At 41.0% G+C, this 20,233-nt stretch overlaps 1 protein-coding gene across 1 annotated transcript in view; it reads left to right on the forward strand.

The window, feature by feature from the left end:
- Positions 1–2,873: 2,873 nt before the first annotated feature.
- Positions 2,874–20,233, forward strand: part of CUEDC2 (CUE domain containing 2) — a 48,723-nt gene continuing 31,363 nt past the window's right edge. The window contains exons 1-3 of the mRNA XM_089677236.1: positions 2,874–2,923; positions 17,176–17,261; positions 19,593–19,736. Coding sequence (XP_089533362.1) covers positions 17,188–17,261; positions 19,593–19,736 — 218 coding nt within the window. The 5' untranslated portion in view covers positions 2,874–2,923; positions 17,176–17,187. The remainder of the gene's footprint in view (positions 2,924–17,175; positions 17,262–19,592; positions 19,737–20,233) is intronic.

Consider the following 20,233-nt stretch of genomic DNA (forward strand, 5'->3'; position numbering starts at 1 on the left):
TATTTCCTCTGCATCAGCCACTCATGTGTGGCTCCTAGACAGGGGCGGACTGATAACTCATGGGGCCCCAGGGCAATAGGGGATAATGGGGCCCCTGTGTCCTTGCCCACACTCAAAAAAGCCTATAAAAAAGGTACCAGGGGCATTTTATGGGGCCCCCTACTGACTCCGGGCCCTCGGGCAGTGCCCGAGTGCTCGAATGGGCAGTCTGCCCCTGCTCCCAGAGCATGCAGCAACGAACCTGGCGATCGCTGTGTGCCTCAGACAGATAACATTACTGTGTTACAGATAATATGAGATTTTAGTGATTAGAATGACATATACATTAAGAGCCAAATCACACTTTTGCATTGCAGTGTGTTGTGGTAACACACATTACACATGTTAGCATGTAATGGTGTCATCCCTTTTGAATAACAACCCAACACACTAAGGTAATGCAGCTGCAACGCACATGTGGTGTGTCTGCCATGTCAGAAAATCCTGTATCTACTTTTGTTTTGTTTATGTGCAGTGGTATCCCATTCAAAATGAATGGGCTAGCTAAACCCGTTAATGCAGCCTCTCGGGGGCCCTTTAAGGCGGCACGGTTTCTGTATCATGGACTCTTACAGCAGTCATATAATTGGAAGCCTCTCCTGCTAGTTCCACATCAGAAACAAAGGATATATAACAAAGTATTGAGATGAACTTTTGATATTGACCAAATACTTATTTTCCACCATAATTTGCAAATAAATTCTTTCCAAATCAGCCAATGTGATTGTCTGGATTTGTTTTCTCATTTTGTCTCTCATAGTTGAGGTCTACCTATGATGCCAATTACAGGCCTTTTTCATCTTTTTAAGTGGGAGAACTTGCACAATTGGTGGCTGACTAAATACTTTTTTGCCCCACTGTATCTAAAACAAACACAGATGTGAACCAGGCCTTATGGTTGCCATAGCCGCTTTGATTTATTGTCCGATTAAAATGTATCTTGATCAAAATGATTGTATTGGCAAGCAACTGAATAGTCATAACTTCTCTTTTAATTTAGATTGGATTCGATTAAACTGAGTTGATTAGCCAGGGCAGAAAATTATTAATCGTTTTGCATCAAGCAGCATTGTTGATATACTTTGTTTATTAATACAATCTATTTATCTATCTATCTATTTTATCTATATACACGAGTAAGTGAACCAAAAAAGTGCACTTAGGGTATGTCATTGGTCCCCTCCTGAAAAGGAAGGACCTCTCCCTGATCCCCTGAGGTGCAAGGCTCCAAAAAACCCCACTGACCCCTCTCCTTGTGATCAGCAAGAGGAAACCATCAAGGACTAGGTGGTAGGCTCTCCCATAGATAGATTCCGCAAGGCAAGGGAGGATGGAACCTAATGGCCCACACATCCTCCCCCTAGACTTCAGGGTAGGCCCAGATAACCACACCTTCCATACCGAATGAAAAGGTAACAGTTATGCAAAGTGCCACGCATTTGGACAGAAAGTATGTACGCAAAACAAAAAAGGTGCCAGTGCAGGGGCATTGGTTCGGCCTTGTGGCCTGGTAACAAAATTTGCTCCAGTCTCAGCCAAAAGGCCTAGCCAATGAGTGCAGAAAAAATCATAGGCATTTTGGCCAAGTGCTGTTTTACACAGTGTGGTCCCTGACCCATAATACTACTCTGTCATCCCCCGGGACATCATTACTCCCAGCGGATGTTGACGCAGGCTCTCTGCCTTCTCAGCCCATGACCAGACAAGGTAGCACAGCCACATCAGGAGGCCCTGGGCCCCCTTGCGTTCCTTCACTAGAGAATAACGCTTGGGCCCCACCTTACCTAGTGAGCGCCCCAGTTTCTCTTCCTCAGATGAAGATCTTTCAGGCCCCCATCATACCTGCAGAGATAATATACAGGCAGCTGTCCCAACATGAAGGACAGAATGATCCTGAAGCACTTCTACTGAACACCGATAAGAACAGATACTACCCTTGACCTTAGACTGATCGGATTATGTGATTACATGGTGGAAACAGAGATGTGATTGATAATCTATGGTTGTAAATTCCGATTGTATCCTATTGGTGGAAATACACTTCCTCCGTGTGTGGCATAATGGCGGAATGGGTTGTTGACTATAGATCCAGTATTCCTGTCAGAAGTGAAAGATCAGAAACGAAAGTGATCATTTACTGAAGCATCTATGGCCACCATGAGGGTACTTACACAGTACTGATGTTTGAACACCGCTATTTATGACCCAAAGTTTTATTTTGAGCGCATTTGCGCAGGTATTTCCGTGAATGCATGTACACAAGTCAAATTAATTCCTGCTTTCAGAATGCAATTTTTAACCTCTTCAAATCAACCTTTTACATGCGTATTTGTGTACATACATGCATAAAATACTGATTGGCAACTCACATTTCTGTATTTATTAACGTCATCTGTATGCAGTTCATGTGTGTACAGGCACATTGAAGACGACAGTCTGCATTTAGATTAGTGAAAAAACAAAATGCCTGTATACCTAAAAACAAAGGATTTTTAGGCAGCAGCATTGAAGAGAGCTCAATGCAGCTTGTATGGAGCTAGCAACACTTTTCTATCAATGAAAGCAGACTGTATACAAACATCACATATGCGCCGCCTCTCTCCTCTGATTGGCTACCATCTAACCAAACGCTCACGCTTATACCTGCTGATAAAAATGCACGGTCTATAGGTTAATCATTAGTGCGCTCCATGTAGAGTCAGACAGAAATTGCATCTAAAAATCGGTTCATGTTTGTCTGATTTACCGAATGCTAACCTTAGGCTGCCCACAAGCAACATGGCGGCCGGAGGCTCCAGAATCCTGGTGTATGTAAGTAGGGAGGAAGTGACGTATGTAAGTGGAGTCGCGCTGCTGGTCTGGCTGTGTATACAGGATACGGGCGGTAGGTTTGAACAGTGTCAGGTGTGTAATGGCGGCCCGCCTAATGTAGTGATCTCCAGGTGGCCATGGTTATCATCTGCTCCTTATTGCTGGGGACAAGCTGAGCCCCGTAATATGAATGGTGTCCTCCTCTGAGTCTGTAGGGACGAGGGCTCTTCATACCAACAATTGAGCTCATGGCTGCAGGCTTTACGGTTCCCCAGGCTGGAGATGCCAATCACCTGGTGTACCCCTAAACATGGCTTCCATTTACTGATACTCTGGGGGAGACGTCCATCTGGACCACCACAGACCCCCCCTTCCCAATGCTGAAGAGCCAGCCTTGCTTCCATCCCGGGGAAGTCCTGAGAACACAACGCTCTGGCCGTGCGCGGTCCCCACATGTTCTCCCACCCATCGATGCAGCACCACTCTTCTCCTGGGTGGCATGGCACCCAGCTTCATGCAACCTACTTCCTGTGAGCCCAAGGCATTAAAGGGAATGTCGAGGGTTTTTTTTTCTAAAATGTTATCGGAGCCCCGATCCTCCTCTTCTCAGGTCCCCCAGCCAGCGCTCTTGGCCCCTCACCCCATTGAGTGCCCCCATAGCAAGCCACTTACTATGGGGGCAGTCGTGTGGGCTTGCTCCCGAGTCGGCTCTGTCTGCACTTAACATATTGATCACGGCTTGGCCTCACCCCCTGCACCCTCACTGGCTGTGATTGACAGCAGTGGGAGCCAATGGCTCCTGTTCCTGTGTTTAGGCCAATGAGAAGGCAGAGAGCCTCTGCTCTCATGCATATTGTTGGATTGAGATTGGGTTCAGGTAAGTATAAGGGGGAGCTGCATGCAGAAGGTTGTTTATTGTAATGCAGATAATTCATTAAGGTAAACACTTTCTGGCTTTAGAACCACTTTAAAGTGGTTCTAAAGGCTTAGGCTGCATGCACACTAGTGCTTTTAAGCTCCTAGAAGCTGTTATTAGCATTTTTTTTCTGCTCCTAGAAGTTAAATAGTGTTCTCCTATGTGTGTTCATGCACACTAAATTAGGCTATTCGCATTTTTGAGCTTCAGTATCTAGGAGCAGAGAAAAAAGTGTTTTTTGTAGAGTTTTTTTTGGAGCCTTTTTCCAGCACAAAAAGAATGCTAAATGCTTCTAAAATGCTCCTAACAGCTTCTTTCGAGGTGTACTGCAAAAATGTTAGTGGTTCTAAACGCTACCAAAACCCTGCTAATAATGCTATTGCCAGCTTTTTTTTCCAGTGTTTTTTTAGCTTTAAGAAACAAACATGTTATACTTACCTACTGTGTGTAGTGGTTTTGCCAAGAGCAGCCCCAATCCTCTTCTTGGGCCCCCCACGGCACTCTTGGCTCCACTCCCTCAATCAATGCCAACAGAGCAAGCTGCTCTAAAGAAATGTCAGAGATGTGAGCAAGAAATGTCAGAGATGGCCTGAAAGCAAGTGGTTAAAAAAAAAAAAAAGTGTTGAATCATTTTAACCAATCGCAGCCCAAGAATATCCCTTGAGTTGTAGTGGTTATACTAAGGGATGATGCCTGCAACTAAGGGCATTATTCCAGTATCTTTTTTATTTTTTTTGTAAAAGCAATCCTAGTGGCTAATTAGACACTGGACCATGTTTACAGGTGGTGGGCTGGGGTCCCCCCCCACGCTGTTTTTCCCAGGCTGCCCATCCCAGGATTGCAGCTGGCAGTTCCACCAGCTGATCATAGACATCATTGAGGACCAGAAGGCGGAAGTAACAGAGCTCTGCTTGAGCTAACAGGAATGCCCACATACTGGGTTTTTGACAGGGGAGGAGTTCACAGATATGAATGAGAGCGCAACAACAGATTTACTGCAGAATCATAGAGAATTTCTGTATTTTTATTTTACTATTTATTACAGGTATTTGTATAATGCCAACAATTTATGCAGCACTTTACATGTATTGTACATTGTCATCAGTCCCTGCCCTCAAGGAGCTTATATACACATACTAGGGCTGGTTTAGACAGGAACCAATTAACCTACAAGCGTGTGTGAGGAACCAGTATACCTGGAGAAAACCCAGGCGAACACGGGGAGAGCATGCAAACAGTTCTCTGACCAGAATCCTAGTGCTGCATGGCAGAAGTGCTAACTACCACACCACTGTACTTACCCATAATGTATTTCTACATAACTTCTGATCGTGTAATCACTTTAAGGTTCTGTCCCCAGCTCAGAATTCACAGGCATAATGCTGCAGAGAGCAGAGCTGGCCCATTCATCCGGCATCAGCGCTGTCATATGGGTGGAGTCTCTGTTGAAGAAATAGTTCAACAGCATTCAACTTATTCTTAATCAAGGATAAGAAACCTGGAGCCACACAGCCTTTTGTCCAAACAAATCTTCTCTTGGTAATGCTCATGCGCACTTTTGCCCCATTCTTTCCTACAGTAAAGCCTTATTCGTGAAGGCTGCCTGCGGCTGCGATGAGTATAAGTCTTCCACAGGAAAAAAAGACAAGATCATATATAGTCCACTTAGTGTTTTGTTTTTACATTCATTTAGAAGTCTCTTGTGCTTCTCTGTGTGTTGCAGTGCATGAAAGATGCATGAACCACTGAGGTTTTTGTTTCTGAGGGACACCCCCACCAACTTGCTGTGTTGTATTGCACTGGAAAAAAAAGTCTTATATAATCTTGTTGGGTTACTCTGCGCTATTTAGATTAATTGAATAGGATTCCTAAAAAATTCAATCCATTTGAAACGCATACGGTTTCAAAGAGTGTTGCCTTGTCCGTTATGCTGTGAACAAGTCCTACAACTTCTAGCACTTATAGCTTCCAGGTTTTGTACCAAACACCAGCACTGAATTTGTTGTTCATCTATTTTGGCTTAGTTAATTTCCACATTGAATCTGAATTATTTCTAAACTATCCTGGAAATAACACCAAGTTAAAATAGACCCCTAGCTGAGATTTAAAACAAAAAACAGATCTGACTGCAATACTCCTCTCCTACATGACTCCGTTTCCCACAGTAATCCCCTTCTCCCATTATATGTCCTCAGTCTGATATCCAGCATCATTCAGTGCCGGTTCACATATATGTGGATTGGATGCGGTTTGAACTGCATCTAGTCCACATGACATGTGAAATAACTGAAGAGTAATCATGATCAAGGCTGGTCTCCACCTGTATCACCTCCACTGCACACTAGCAGGTGCTGGCCCTGTAGCAGACATCATGGTATAGAAAAAAAATCTGGTCGGCCACACATCCAATAAAATCACCTTTATTTGGACATAAACAGAATAGACACTCCACAATATACAAAAGGGGGGAACATAACACTCCATCTAACGCGTTTCAACCATCAATGCCTAATCATAGCTATGATTAAGCGCTGATAGTGGCAAGAAACACATTAGCTGGAGTGCTATGTTCCCTCTTTTGTATATTGTGGAGTGTCTATTTTGAATATGTCCAAATATTGGATGTGTGGTTGACCAGATTTTACTTCTCTAACATGTGAAATAACATTGCTTCTGCTTGTGTGAATCAGCTCTTAACCCTAGGAAATTCTGTGAGTGTGGACCTGCCCCTGAGGTGGTACCCTGCACTCATCAGTTAAAGACTGCTCCCTGAATCATTGAGGACCTTCCACAACCAACCTCAAAATATCTAGACAAAGGTAAGTATAAATAATACAAATAGAATAAAATAGAGCATGGGCTTACAGAGGGCAGGATTGGGAGCCCGAAGTTGGGTTTTAATCGACTATTCTTATTAAGGCTTATTTATTACCAAGTTGTATGTTTTGCTTTTAGTTCTTTAATTACTGAATTGAATACCAGTCAGCTTAATAGCGGCTCTAGACAGAATTGTAGAGTTCCACAAGACCATGACTGAGCAGAGTGGGAATTCAATGATTCTGTCAAGTGGAACTTTGATCTTTCTACTGTTTCACGGATTTGACTGGTGTTAAACCTGACCTGCTTACAACTGCCGGAAATATTTCCTTTTCCTTATTACCGACATGGTTTTAAGGGCCTTAAGAGGTGGGAAAAGAATTGAATATGACATTAAAACCATAAATCTTTTGTTTTATGAAAAACGGAATAAATATTGAATTAGTTGAATATATTAATTGTACTGCTGCAAACGTTTAGTTTTTTCACTTGAACCGGTATTCACTGAACTACCAATTAGGTCACAAAGCAAAAGTGTTTTTTTTTTTTTTGCTTTTTCTTGTGGAATATTGTATCCCAATTCATCTTTCAGGACAGCGCATGAGAGAGAGAGTCTCCACCTACCTAAAACAGGAAACACATCATCCACAATCAAATAAAAAGAGCACAGTCGCCTAGTGTCCTCAATATTTGTGTTTCCTCTGGTCTAGCAGAAACATCAGAATGGTTTATCAGGGGTGTGGAAATTTTTGATTTGATAGGGACTAAATTGGGGTTCCAATCTACTTGTTCCTCATGACAATCTACTTGTCCAGATAAAAAAAATTTTTTTTAAACAAAATCGTATTTAAATCTGAGGTGCTTTTAGGAATGTTTGGGGCTTTTAAAATCAAAAGGGGCTTTATGGCAACTTAAACTTTTAAGACTTTTAACATTGCATTGTTTATCTCCTCCTCCCCTCCCTGTCTGTTTCCAGCACCACACCCAGGGACTAGAAGGGAGGACAGAGACCTTGCAGTGCAATGAGCACCGATTGGCTGTTCCTCAGGAAAGGGGACTGTCGGGCTTCTCCTTTACCCCTTTCGCTGCCAGAACTGTTTTTGCATTTTTTGCACAATTTTAAAAAATCATTTTAGACTTGAAGATTACACAAAACCCCAAAACATATATTTTCTGAAAGCAGATACCCTAGACAATAAAATAGTGGCTGTTACAGTTTTTTTTTTTATGCCACATATTACCACAAAATTTCAGTTAACAATACACTTTAATTTAATTTTAGGGCACGAAAAAAAAGCAACAAATTGCCCTATTTTTTGTAAAATATAAAAGATGAGGTTGCGCCGAGTAAATAGATATCCAACATGTCAAACCTTAAATTTGCGTGTGCTCATGAAATGGCGACAAACTTCCGTACCGTATATTTTCTTTATAGGGCATAGCGCAGCCGCCCGAATGCTTCCACCTGACAAGTGAGCCCTGCCCACAGCAGGGCTGAAGGTTAAAAAGAACTACCTGCCCGGCGCCCAGAACTACATGTCCCAGGAGTCGGGAGACATAAATTCAACATCTCTGGTTTATTTTCCCTCAGGCTTTTGTACTGGTTGCAGGGACCTCCTTAGTATATGCTTCCCCATGATTCCGAGACAGTGACCTTGGAGGGGTTGCATATCTGGGGTTTTCTAGGCTACTTTTGTAACTATCCTAGTTGTGGGACCTTCCCTCCCTGTTACCTTCTTGGTTTCCCCAAGGTTCCTTCTCCAGTGGAGGAGAAGCAGTTATCCTCGTGGGTGCCGAGGATCTAGTGGAGCCTTCCCATATTCATGTGTTCAAACTCCAAATTCTCGGTGGCTGGCTGAATGCCTGATGTTTGCTGCTGATTGGTATGGATAGATTATGGCCGCTGGCTTCCCCAAACCTTTTGGAGGGAGAACTGCATGACTGAAGCAGTTTCATACTCCACCCCCTGGGGATCAGTGAGGCTGGAGCAGAGGCATCCAGTGTACCTGACTACTTCCAGATGGGGGACGCATGTCAGCTGAGTCAGGTGAATTATGGTATGTAGGCCAGGACAGAATGCAGCCTGCTATGCCGCAGGTCCCCCAAAATGAGCAGCAATATGGTGGTTTGTGAGTATACCTACAAATGGGTGCTGTGGTGACACCACCACAAGGCTAATGACACTCTTACTGCTGTAGGCATAAGTTATAAGTGTGGCTGACATCCCTATACACACCATAAGTGCAGCATCAATATCCATCTACAAAATGGAGCGGTCCAAGAGACATAACTGGCCATCACAGTTCTGCTCCACACGCATTTTCTCCCTGTGGCAACTGGGAGGACCAGGCCTCATAATAAGTCATGAGCAAAGACAGCGTACTTGTTGATGGTCTGGAAATATGCGTACTGTTGTGGCAAAATGTTATTTTTTTTTTCACACAAATTGAACTTTCTTTTGATGGTATTTAATCACCACCCAGCTTTTCTATTTTTGCTAAATAAAAAAAATCCTGAAAGTTTTTCTTTGTTTCTGTTAAAACGTTTTGCAAATAAATAACAGTCCATAAATTTAGGTCAAAAATGTATTTTTCTACATTTCTTTGAAAATACCCCAAATTAGTATATATTATTTAGTCTGTAGGAAAGTTATAGGGTCAACAAACCATGGTGTATATATATCTGACAATCGATCAATCTTGGTTTACTGACGGGCAGTCTCCTTTCTTAAGGCCCAAAAAGGCCAGGATAGTTCAAATACCCACAAAATGTCCATTTTTGGAAAATAGTCTGCAGTATTTATTAAGAGGCATAGTGAGTTTTTTGAAGTTGTAATTTTTGTCACAATTTTTTGAAAAATGAAATTAAAAAAAAAAAATTTTTATTACATGTTTTTTCTACTAATTTTTTTTTTTGCCGTTGACCAGAGCAATACAATGTTACCATAGTAACAGTGTACTACTCTGGGCAAGTGACCAGAATTTTTTTTTTTTTTTTTTTTTTTACACGATTGCTAATACCAATATATTTCATTGATATTAGCAACCATTTTTACTGAATGAAACTGTCATTCAGTCTTTTGTTGTGATCAGCTGTAATTGGAAAAAGCTCATCACATGGTACAGATGGTACAGATTGGCCCTGTCTGTACCATGTGACCACTGTTACCAATCACAGCTAACAACACAATTGTCTACAATGAATGGCATGAAAAGAAGCCATCCATTGTATACAATTTTTATGTGATCTGCTGTGATTGGTCACATGACAGCGGCAACGGGCCAGTGTAGTCATCGGCTGTGTCCCGTGGAGACACCCGGTGACAGATTGCGCAGCTGAGTGAGCGGTACCTTCCAACAGGTCATCATATGACTTCCACTCAGGAGGAGGAGCATCCCGCCTGGCCTATAGCAAATTGAGGATGTTAAAAGGATACATTGAGTTGCAGTGATTTAAAGGGATAGCACACCTATTGTTTTTTATGTCTATTTTGATCTCGTATTTGGATATTCAGTGTGCTGATTTTCCTCTTTACAGTGGAACTTTAGATCACCAGCACTGGTGGGCATTGATGATGAGGCTGCACTGATAGAGAGCAATAAATATTGTATAAAAATAATAATCACCTCCAGGCTGGCTCCTTTTGCAGGTATAGCTATGTAAAACATTAAAAACAAGTGCGTATACTGTTAAAAGACAGTAATACACTGTCTCACCCTGGTTTGCACATACTCCGTTGCTCTTTTTTTTGGCAGTGCTGCAAATGTTGAGGCCAATCTGCTGATTGCTAAAGCCCAGAGCAGCAGCAAATCTTTAGGCTAAGTAGCAGCCTCCAACAAGAAGAAACGGGAACAACGGTGGAGGCAATTTACAGCACACACTCGTTTTGGTAGCATAATTATTAATGTGGATATCTAGAAGGAGGCTTGAAAATGAAATGAATAAAAGAATGTATATTTTAAGGCTAATGCTAATATATTTTCCACATAAGGGCTTACTTACCATGTATCCTACAGTGGAAGTAAAGATTGACTCTAACTGTTCTAAAAAGGTTTCCCCCATTCTTACCATCTGTCCTGCATACCCTGTATAAAAATATGTACTTACCAATTTTTAGTCTGGTCACATGATCCAGCGACTTCAGCTCGTCAGCTGCTACAAGGGAGAGGAGGGCACGCAGACAACAGAAAGGTAAAATAATCCTATGAGTAACATCCATTTTTTTTTATACAAGGTATGCAAGATAGGTCGAAGGAGGGGGAGGCAACTTTTTAAGCATAGTCCACTTTACCAGTTGTATGTTCACATTAAATTAGATTTTTTTGAGGAGTGCATACTGTAGATTAGCTGTTAGCAAGCTTCAGGAGACTTTCAACAAGCTCCAAGGAGCTTGTGTTGTTGTAGATCTAAAGCTCAGTATACATTGTGTGCACAATTATTAGGCAAGTGAGTATTTTGACCAAATCATCATTTTTATGCATATTGTCCAACTCCAAGCTGTCTAAACTTGAATGTTTATTGGATTGAAGCATATCAGGTGATGTGTATTTGTGTAATGAGGGAGGGTGTGGCCTAAGGAGATCAACAGCCTATATCAAGGTGTGCATAATTATTAGGCATCTTATTTTCCTTAGGCAAAATGAGCCCAAAAAAGAGTTTTATCTGACTCTGAAAAGTCAAAAATTGTAAAAAGACTTTCAGAGGGATTCAGCACTCTTGAGACTAAGATATTGAGGCGTGATCACAGAACCATCAAACACTTTGTTGCAAATAGTCAACAGGGTCGCAAGAAATGTGTTGAGAAAAAAAAGACGCAAATTAACTGCCAAAGATTTGAGAAAAATCAAATGTGAAGATACCAGGAACCCATTATCCTCCAGTGCTGTCATATTCTGGAACTGCAACCTACCTGGATTGCCCAGAAGTACAGTACAAGGTGTTTAGTGCTAAGAGACATGGGCAATGTAAGGAAGACTGATACCTGACTACCTCTGAACAAGACACATAAGTTGAAACGTCAAGACTGGGCCAAGAAATACCTGAAGACAGATTTTTCAATGGTTTTATGGACTGATGAGATGAGTGGCTCTTGATGGACCAGATGGATGGGCCCATGTCTGGATTGGTAACAGGCACAGAGCTCCACTTCGACTCAGTCTTTAGCAAGGAGGTGGGGTACTGGTATAGGGTGGTATGATTAAAGATGAGCTAGTTGGACCTTTGCGGGTTGAATATGGACTCAAAATCAACTCCCAAACCTACTGCCAGTTTTTAGAAGACACTTTCATCAAGCAGTGGTACAGGAAAAAGTCTGCATCTTTCAAGAAGACCATGATATTTATGCAGGACAATGCTCCAGTGAATGCATTGAAGTACTCCACTGCGTGGCTAGCCAGTAAAGGCCTTAAAGATGAAAGGATAACGACATGACCCCCTTCCTTACCTGAACTATACCCTTTTGAGAACTTGTGGGCCCTTCTTAAATGGGAGATTTACGGTGACGGAAAACAGTACACCTCTCTGAACAGTGGGAGACTCTAGTTGCTGCTGCGCAAAAAGTTGATCGTCAACAGTTCAAGAATCTGACAGACTCCATGGATGGAAGGCTTATGACTTATTGAAAGGAAGGGTTGGCTATATTGGTCACTGATTTTTTTTTTTTTTTTAATGTCAGAAATGTTTGTAAGTTTGGAATTGCTTACTAATCTCACTTTAGCCACTTGACCTCTCTATAGCAGTTTTACGTGATTTTGCACTTCTGCCATAGGGGGCGCACGTACACCTCCGGCTGCTCACTTCCGCTGTTACACACAGCGGAAGCTGATCTGTGAGTCCTGGCAAATGGATGTTCGCCGGCACCCGTTAATCCTCGGACAGGAGAAAGAACAGAGCTCTGTCTATGTAAACAAGGCAGAGCTGTGTTCTGACAGGTGGTGAAGTGAATGATTGATTGTTTGTCCCTGCAGAGCTGGGATCCTTTGCTTAATATAGTAACAGCTCCACCTAGTGTACACCAAGCACATAGCTAGGCACACATTTAACCCTTTGCTCTAGATGTTAACCCCTACCCAACTAGTGTCATTTGTACATGTTCACTGTATTAGTGTCACTGATTCCCAAAAAGTGTCAGTGTAAAAATGTCCGCCGCAATATCGTATTCCCACTATAAGTCATTGCTCGCCGCCATTACTAGTATAAAAAAAAATAAAACTAATCAATATACAGTTATTGGGATTTTTTTTTTTTACCAAAAATAATGTAGCAGAATACATTTTAGCCTAAATTTATAAAGAATTTTGATTTTTAAAATTTTTTTATTGGATATGTTTTATAGTAGAAAAAAAAATGTGCGTTTTTTCAAAGTTGTAGGTCTTTTTTTGTTTATATGCAAAAATAAAAACCACAGAGGTGATCAAATACTACTGAAAGGTCTACACCCTGTTCCAAATATGTAAATAACAGTCAGCATAATTCTCATGTTATCAACTATTAAGAGTACAATTCAAATTTTATTGAACAAACCTAATGATAACAGTATTTTTTTTAAACATAAACTTACAATGCACTGTTCCAAATTATTACGCACAGTAAGTTTCAAAACACTTTATAGGTTGTAAAGAACTGAAAATTGTCATTTGTTGTGTTTGCAGCATATTTACTGAAATCAAAAGATATTTCAATCAAACTTTTAACAACATTTTAACTTTTTAAACATTTTAACAGGTCACGTTACATTTTAACATAGGACCCCTTATTTGATAGCAGCTTCACAAGTCTTGCATCCATTGAACTTGTAAGTTTTTGGACAGTTTCTGCTTCAATTTGTTTGCAAGATGTCAGAATAGCCTCCCAGAGCTGCTGTTTGGATGTAAACTGCCTCCCACCCTCATAGATCTTTTGCTTGAGGATGCTCCAAAGGTTCTCAATACGATTGAGGTCAGGGGAGGATGGAGGCGACACCATGACTTTCTCTCCTTTTATCCCCATAGCAGCCATTGATGCAGAGGTATTCTTTGCAGCATGAGATGGTGCATTGTCATGCATGAAGATGATTTTATTACGGAAAGCATAGTTCTTCCTTCCTACCAGGGAAGAAAGTGGTCAGTCATAAACTCTACATACTTAGCAGAGGTCATCTTTACACCTTCGGGGACCCTAAAGGGGCCGACCAGCTCTGTTCCCATGATTCCGGCCCAAAACATGACTCCACCACCGCCTTGCTGACGTTGCAGCCTTGTTGGAACAGGGTGGCCATTCACCAACCATCCACTACTCCATCTGGACCATCCAGGGTTGCACGGCACTCATCAGTGAACAGGACTGTTTGAAAATTAGTCTTCATGTATTTTTCTGCCCAATGCAGCCGTTTCTGCTTGTGAGCATTGGTTATTGGTGGCCGAATAGAAGGTTTATGCACAGTTGCAAGACTCTGGAGGACTCTACACCTTGATGTCCGTGGGACTCCAGAGGCACCAGCAGTTTCAAATATCTATTTGCTGCTATGTAATGGTATTTTAGCAGCTGCTTTCTTGATCCGATGCATGGATCTGGCAGAAATCTTCCTCAATCTGCCTTTATCTGCACGAACCCGTCTGATCTGAATCAGCCACAAATCTCTTAATAGTGCAATGATCACGCTTAAGTTTTCGTGAAATATCGAATGTTTTCATACCTCGTCCAAGGCATTGAACTATTTCACTCTTTTTGACAGCAAAGAGATCCTTTTTCTTCCCCATATTGCTTGAAAATGCTGCTCTGCTTAATAATGTTGAACACCCTCCTTTAGTAGTTTTTCCTTAAATTGGGCTCACCTGCCAATCACAGGTGTCCGAGATTGTTTTCAGTGATCAAAAGAGCCCTGAGACACAATACCATCCATTAGTTAAACTGAAAAACAAAATATTTAATCTTTGTGACACTTAAATAGAATTAATAATTTGGAACAGGGTGTATTTGTGGGGAGAAAAAAGGCATCGATTTCATTTATGTACATGACCACTCAATTGTCAGTTAACATAATGCAGTGCTGTAAAAAATGGCTTGGTTGGGGGGGTAAATCTTTTGGAGGGCAAGTAGTTAACAGATGAAAATAAACAGGTGAGATTGGAAAATATTCATTTTTCATTTAGTTGCATAATAATTCTGCACACTATTAGTTGCCCAAAAAATTCTGGACAAATATATAATTCTAAAAAAGCCAAAACCTCACTTTTACTTTCTTAAAGTGGAAGTAAACTCCCTTATAATAAAACATGCACCATTTAGGAGATATTCAGTGTCCCTGAAGCTGATGACCTCACCGGTGCATGTGCTCTGAATGAACGGCATACCCATGCTGTTCCTTTCACTGCACTGTGCTGTGGCCACGATTCTCACACACATGCATGGGAGTTACGTCATCGCGGCTTGGCCAATCCGTGCAAAACCCGGAAGGAAGACCAGGTGAAGATAGAAGCTCTGTCATTGGAGACAACGCGCTGCTAGAGGGCTTCATTCTAAGGCAAGTATTTCATAATGTGCTAGTATGCGATGCATACTAGAACATTATGACATTATTTTGCTGGGGACATTTGTTTTGGGTGGTTTACTACCGCTTTAAATATTCAGGTTTGAGGTTTTTTAACATTTTGGATTGACCGAGAGCACTGTAGTTCATTAATGAAATTAATCCTCAAAAATATAACTTGCCTGATAATTGTGCACACAGTATAGAATCTGATTGTACAATCTCTTTTGGATCTACTATCATCTATGTATTGCAAGGGCCTGCTAGATTGAATACAGATTTATTGGATAGATTAGGTGTGTTGCTAGTTCTCCATAGAGGTGCAAACACCAGTTAGAGCAGCATCACTCCAAATTGTAGCCCCAACGCTAGTCCTCCTCAGAAATGTGTATTGCAATTGGAGCAGCATCGCTCAAAATTGTAGCATCAGTTCTGAGAGATGCTCATGTCGGTTAGAACAGCATCATGCTAAACTGCAATAAGAAGATTAGAGCACCCGTTTACCCTCAGAAAAAGGTGTGCAACAGTCAGACCAGCATTGCGCCACAGTGCAATAGGAAGTTTAGAGTCGAAGAGCCGTGTGACATTTTAAAAGCAATGTGTCAAATATTAAACAGAAAACTTGCGCCAGAGAAATAAAAATAAATCAAAATAAATGCTGCTGTTCAAAAACATTACTAAATATCAAATAAAACTCATAAAGTGACAGCGCAAATAAAAGGATGTAAGAAAATTAGAATAAGTCCAAAAAAGCAAAGTCCCAAATTAAAGGCCAGTGTCCCAAAAGTTTGTGACAAAAAAGTAACTATAACACAAACTTCATAAATTTTCCAGCGTGCTCACACCATCAGTGATAAATCATTTGCTCCACACTCAGCAAGTACTGTGGATTCTCAAACTGATATAGCTTTGAGAAACAAAAAACAGGCTTAGAGGTGGAGTGTAGTTTCCTCAGATGTTATTTCACCCTTTAATAATTATTTACTGAATCTCCTTCCAGGGTGATCTCACATAGGGTGCAATCAGTCCAAAACCAGTTTCCAACTGTCAGTTTTGTAGTACAGAGCTTTTGTCTGCATATAACTGTCCTCACACAGAGCTGGAAGAAGAAACCATAGAGCCCCTCTCACCTCCTGATGGCCCCTCAGCTTCAGGCACTCTATTCCTGGACCTCCGAGAACAGAGAAGATGACACCGGTAGCTCACAGTTGTTTGCAGCCCCAGAATTCTCACACTGATGGTGTGAGCTCGCTGGAAAATGAGTTTGTGTTTATAGTTATTTTTTTTGTCACAAACCTTTGGGACACTGGACTTTAATTTGAGACTTTGCTTTTTTTGGACGTATTCTAATTTTCTTACATCCGTTTATTTGCGCTGTGTCACTTGGAGTTTTATTTAATGTGTCAAATATAATTGGAAGCTTAATGCACCAGTTCACCTCAGAAGAGACGTGCGACAATTTGAACTACATTTGCGATAAGAGCGTGATAAGAGTAGAGCACCAGTTTTACTAAGAAGTGTGAGCAAAGAGAAAAGTGTTGCGCCAAAATCAAGTACCTGGTCCAGACAGGTACATGAATTTGGTGCATTCTGTGCCACTTTCTCACCACCTCCGAGACACATTCGTTATTCTGTCTGCCAGCCTTTATGAATTCCAGGGTATGTGTCTTGTAGGTAAGTGTCAGTGCTGAAAATGTGTAAGAAATGTACTCGTGTTCAGTATTTTGTTGCAAATTCATGAGATGATGAAATTTTGATTATGATATTCCTGTGGCTGGAAAAAAAAAATCTTCACAAGTTGAGAATTGTGTCCTCTTTATGCTTGTCATTGTAATGTCATTGCTAATTTATATTGTGCTTAACAAGTGATTCAGTTTGTAAGTTCCTATGTCTGCTCCTTTTATTTCAGCTGAATTCCCCGTTTCTCAGAATAAAGTTGCTTTATTTAGAACCTGCCGGTTTCTAAGGAGAATGTTCTAGTGTGAAGGGCTATATTTATTGCTGATCAGCTGTATGTCTTCTTAATAATAGTAGCAGGTTGGAAAACCAGTCCGAACTTCAGTTTCCAAGTCTTATTTGTTTCTAGGAATAATTGGGCATGTCGCTGGAAAAGATTATTAGAGATACCCTATCAAGCTTCATACAGTCCCATATTCCAGATGCTGATCTCAGGTATTTTCAGTATGAATGATATCTTTTTGATGCTAATGTTTACTTTTTCCTCAAACCAGTCTCTACTATAGAATGTATGTAAGCTGTTATTTGGACTCTCAGGAAAATGCTAGTTCTCTGGATGTATTGCTTTCTGTGTCACTGGTTAAGAATCAGTATGCAAATCAAAGGTTCAGACTTCACTCTGCTGAAGACTCGTTCCAGGTTATTGACCCAAAATGTATTGAAGCCAGGCACATCAGTAAACTAGGATTTCTGGAGAGGGATCAGTAATATTAACTACTGTATTCCTCTTATCACAAATTCTGCATATAGCAGAGCTTGCTTACACAGGCACATTATTGTTATTCAAGAAGGCTATTAGTAGTGCAAGATAACTGTAACCCTACCATAAATACAGGCTGCACTCCAGGTAAGAGCAATGGTTAAAAGGCACTTTGCACTCTGACGGGGAATGTTGAAGGAGAGCAGACATGAGATTTGCACTTGTAGTTAAAGTGTATCTATGGTCAAAATTTTAAATTACAATATTTCTGTACTGAATTTCAGGTATTTTTGGCCTACTCCTATTAGTCTGAATGATCTTGAAGTTTGAAAACTTACTGTGTGAAGGGCCCCATGCAGTTACTTCTTGAATCCAATGACACACATATTCTCAATGTCCTGTATAGATGCACTGCTGTGTCATACATTTCACAGAGCCTGCCTTCTGAGCTACAAAGGTGCTGAGTTTCAGGAGGCCCTGTCCGTACAGCAGCACTGACATGTACGTAATGCAAAAGGTGAAGACATTATTTTATAGGAAAAAAATGGCAATTGTTTACTGTATAGTGCTTTAGTAAAATAAATATCCAGTTAGTTTATATATACTTTTTAATAGTAATCGGTACAGAACTTTTTTTTTATTAAACCACTACATTTTTATACAGCTTATGTATCATATGCACATTGTATTCCCTTCTTTATTTAGAGGTAAATATAATGGTCAAATTCTTATAACTATATTCTCAAAGTGTTACTAAACCCACAACAGTAAAATCAATCTGTATGTGCAGTAAAGCATGCTTACTCACTGTGGAACCTAAGGGGTTAATCCTCTGCATTGTGTAAAAAGGATGTCTGATCCTGTTTTCTATAATCCTCTCCTCCTTCTACTGTCCCCAGTCAGTCTTCTGATAGAACAGAGCCTTGGGGGAGCAAGCTGCACATGCTTAGTTTGGTGTGTATTGTTAAGAGTTTTTTTTTTTCTTTGGAGAGTGCATGTGATCAAGGCCAATCAGCACTGTTCAGACAGAGGGTCAGGGATCCTGCAGCCTCATAGGACAAAAAGGGAAGAATGAAATATCCTACAAGTTTTAACCAGTTCTCTGCCGGACACTGATAGAAGTCACAAGACTGCTCTAACTGCTGATGAGAAGGAGTATTTAGCCGTTTATATTTACTAAAATAATTGCATTGCCATGTTCTGTGTACTGTGGGAGACCAGATATAGTGAATGCAGGGTTCTGGGTTTATTAACACTTTAAAGATCTAAAAGGTGTAAATTTAACCATTTTGGTTTCAATAGTTTTTACTATCAATACAGAGTTATGATTTTGACCGTATCTTTTCCCCTTAGTCTAGGTAAGTACAACTGTGCAATATGAATTAAATAACAGCTAAGATTTGTCATTTATCTTGTTTAAAAGGGATCTGTCAGAGAGTTAAGGTGGTTCTAAAGCATTCACTGCATTAAGGCAAAAAAACTTTTTTTGTTATAGTTTTCTGTCACCCCCCCTCCCTGTGTGAGGAAGAAGAGAGGTGAGGAGATATCCAGCGCTTTGAAGGGCTGCATCTCTTAACCCATCTCTTCTCTTCACACAGGGACTCGAGTAGCAGGCACTGGCTCCTGCTGCTGTCAACCAAATGTAGTAAGGAGGAAGCAGGGTAAGGGGTTAAGGCCTGATGTGTGTGTGTGTGTGTGTGTGTGTGTGTCTGGCTCCTTGGACACTCAGCTCAGGAGCAAGCACGCACTGTGTGCCCCCATAACAAGCGGCTTGCTATGGGAGCACACCAAAAGAGGCAGAGCCAAGATCGACAGAGGGGGACCCCAGAAAAGAAGGTTTTGGACTGCTCTGTGCAATACAATTGCACAGAGCAGGTGAGTATATTATGTTTATTATTTTGATGAGAAAAAAATAAAATTTTTAAAATTTCTGTCTCAAAAGCCTCAGAAGCAGCCATATTCAGCACAACCATGTCACATTTTTTTCAGTCGGAAGGAGGCAGCCGGTTCTGGGGATCAGTTAATGTCTCTGTGCAGAATGTAAATGAATTTTCTTATCTTTACAGTGCCATGGATGAAGTGTTCTTCTCATATGTTACCGGAGTGTTAGAAGAGCTGGGATCTCAAGAGTCCACAGAAGAGGATTTTGATATGGAAACATTTATAGAAATGTTGGAGGGCTACATTCCTGGTTTTGCAGAAATCGGAAGGCATGTATACAAAGCAGCACTTTCCATGTCTCTTACCCTGTATCTAAAGAAAAAAAAAAAAATATTTTTTGGGGGGTTGTTGTTGCTAAGGGCTAGAGGCTCTCAGGTTTTGTTGTCTGTGCCCCCAGTGTTGGGCATGTGTCCTGGGGCCCCCTAGAAGGGAATAGGAAAATCTTGTATTTGTTCCGGTGGCAATTGTCTTAAGAGGGGCTTTCCTTTTTCTGCTTACCCCTGTTTATGGAATAGAAAAAGAAGTTAATTCTCCACAATGTGACACAGATGGAACAAAAATCCTGCAAGGGGTTGTAATCCTCCCAGCTCTTTCCAAAAATATAAGAAGGCCTCTTGTCATGCAAACACTAAGTGCCAAGGAGCTGCTTTCAGAGCTGTCGTTGATGCCATTGATCTGTACTGTTCTTTTATTCTGTACTGTGCCCCTTGTGACATTTTGCACCATGACTGTGGAAGATTACATTTATTACATAAAGTAAGGGTGT

Source organism: Staurois parvus, unplaced genomic scaffold (genome assembly GCF_062004578.1).
Source record: "Staurois parvus isolate SC_StPar_1 unplaced genomic scaffold, SC_StPar_1.0 ptg000182l, whole genome shotgun sequence".
Taxonomy (NCBI): Eukaryota; Metazoa; Chordata; class Amphibia; order Anura; family Ranidae; genus Staurois; species Staurois parvus.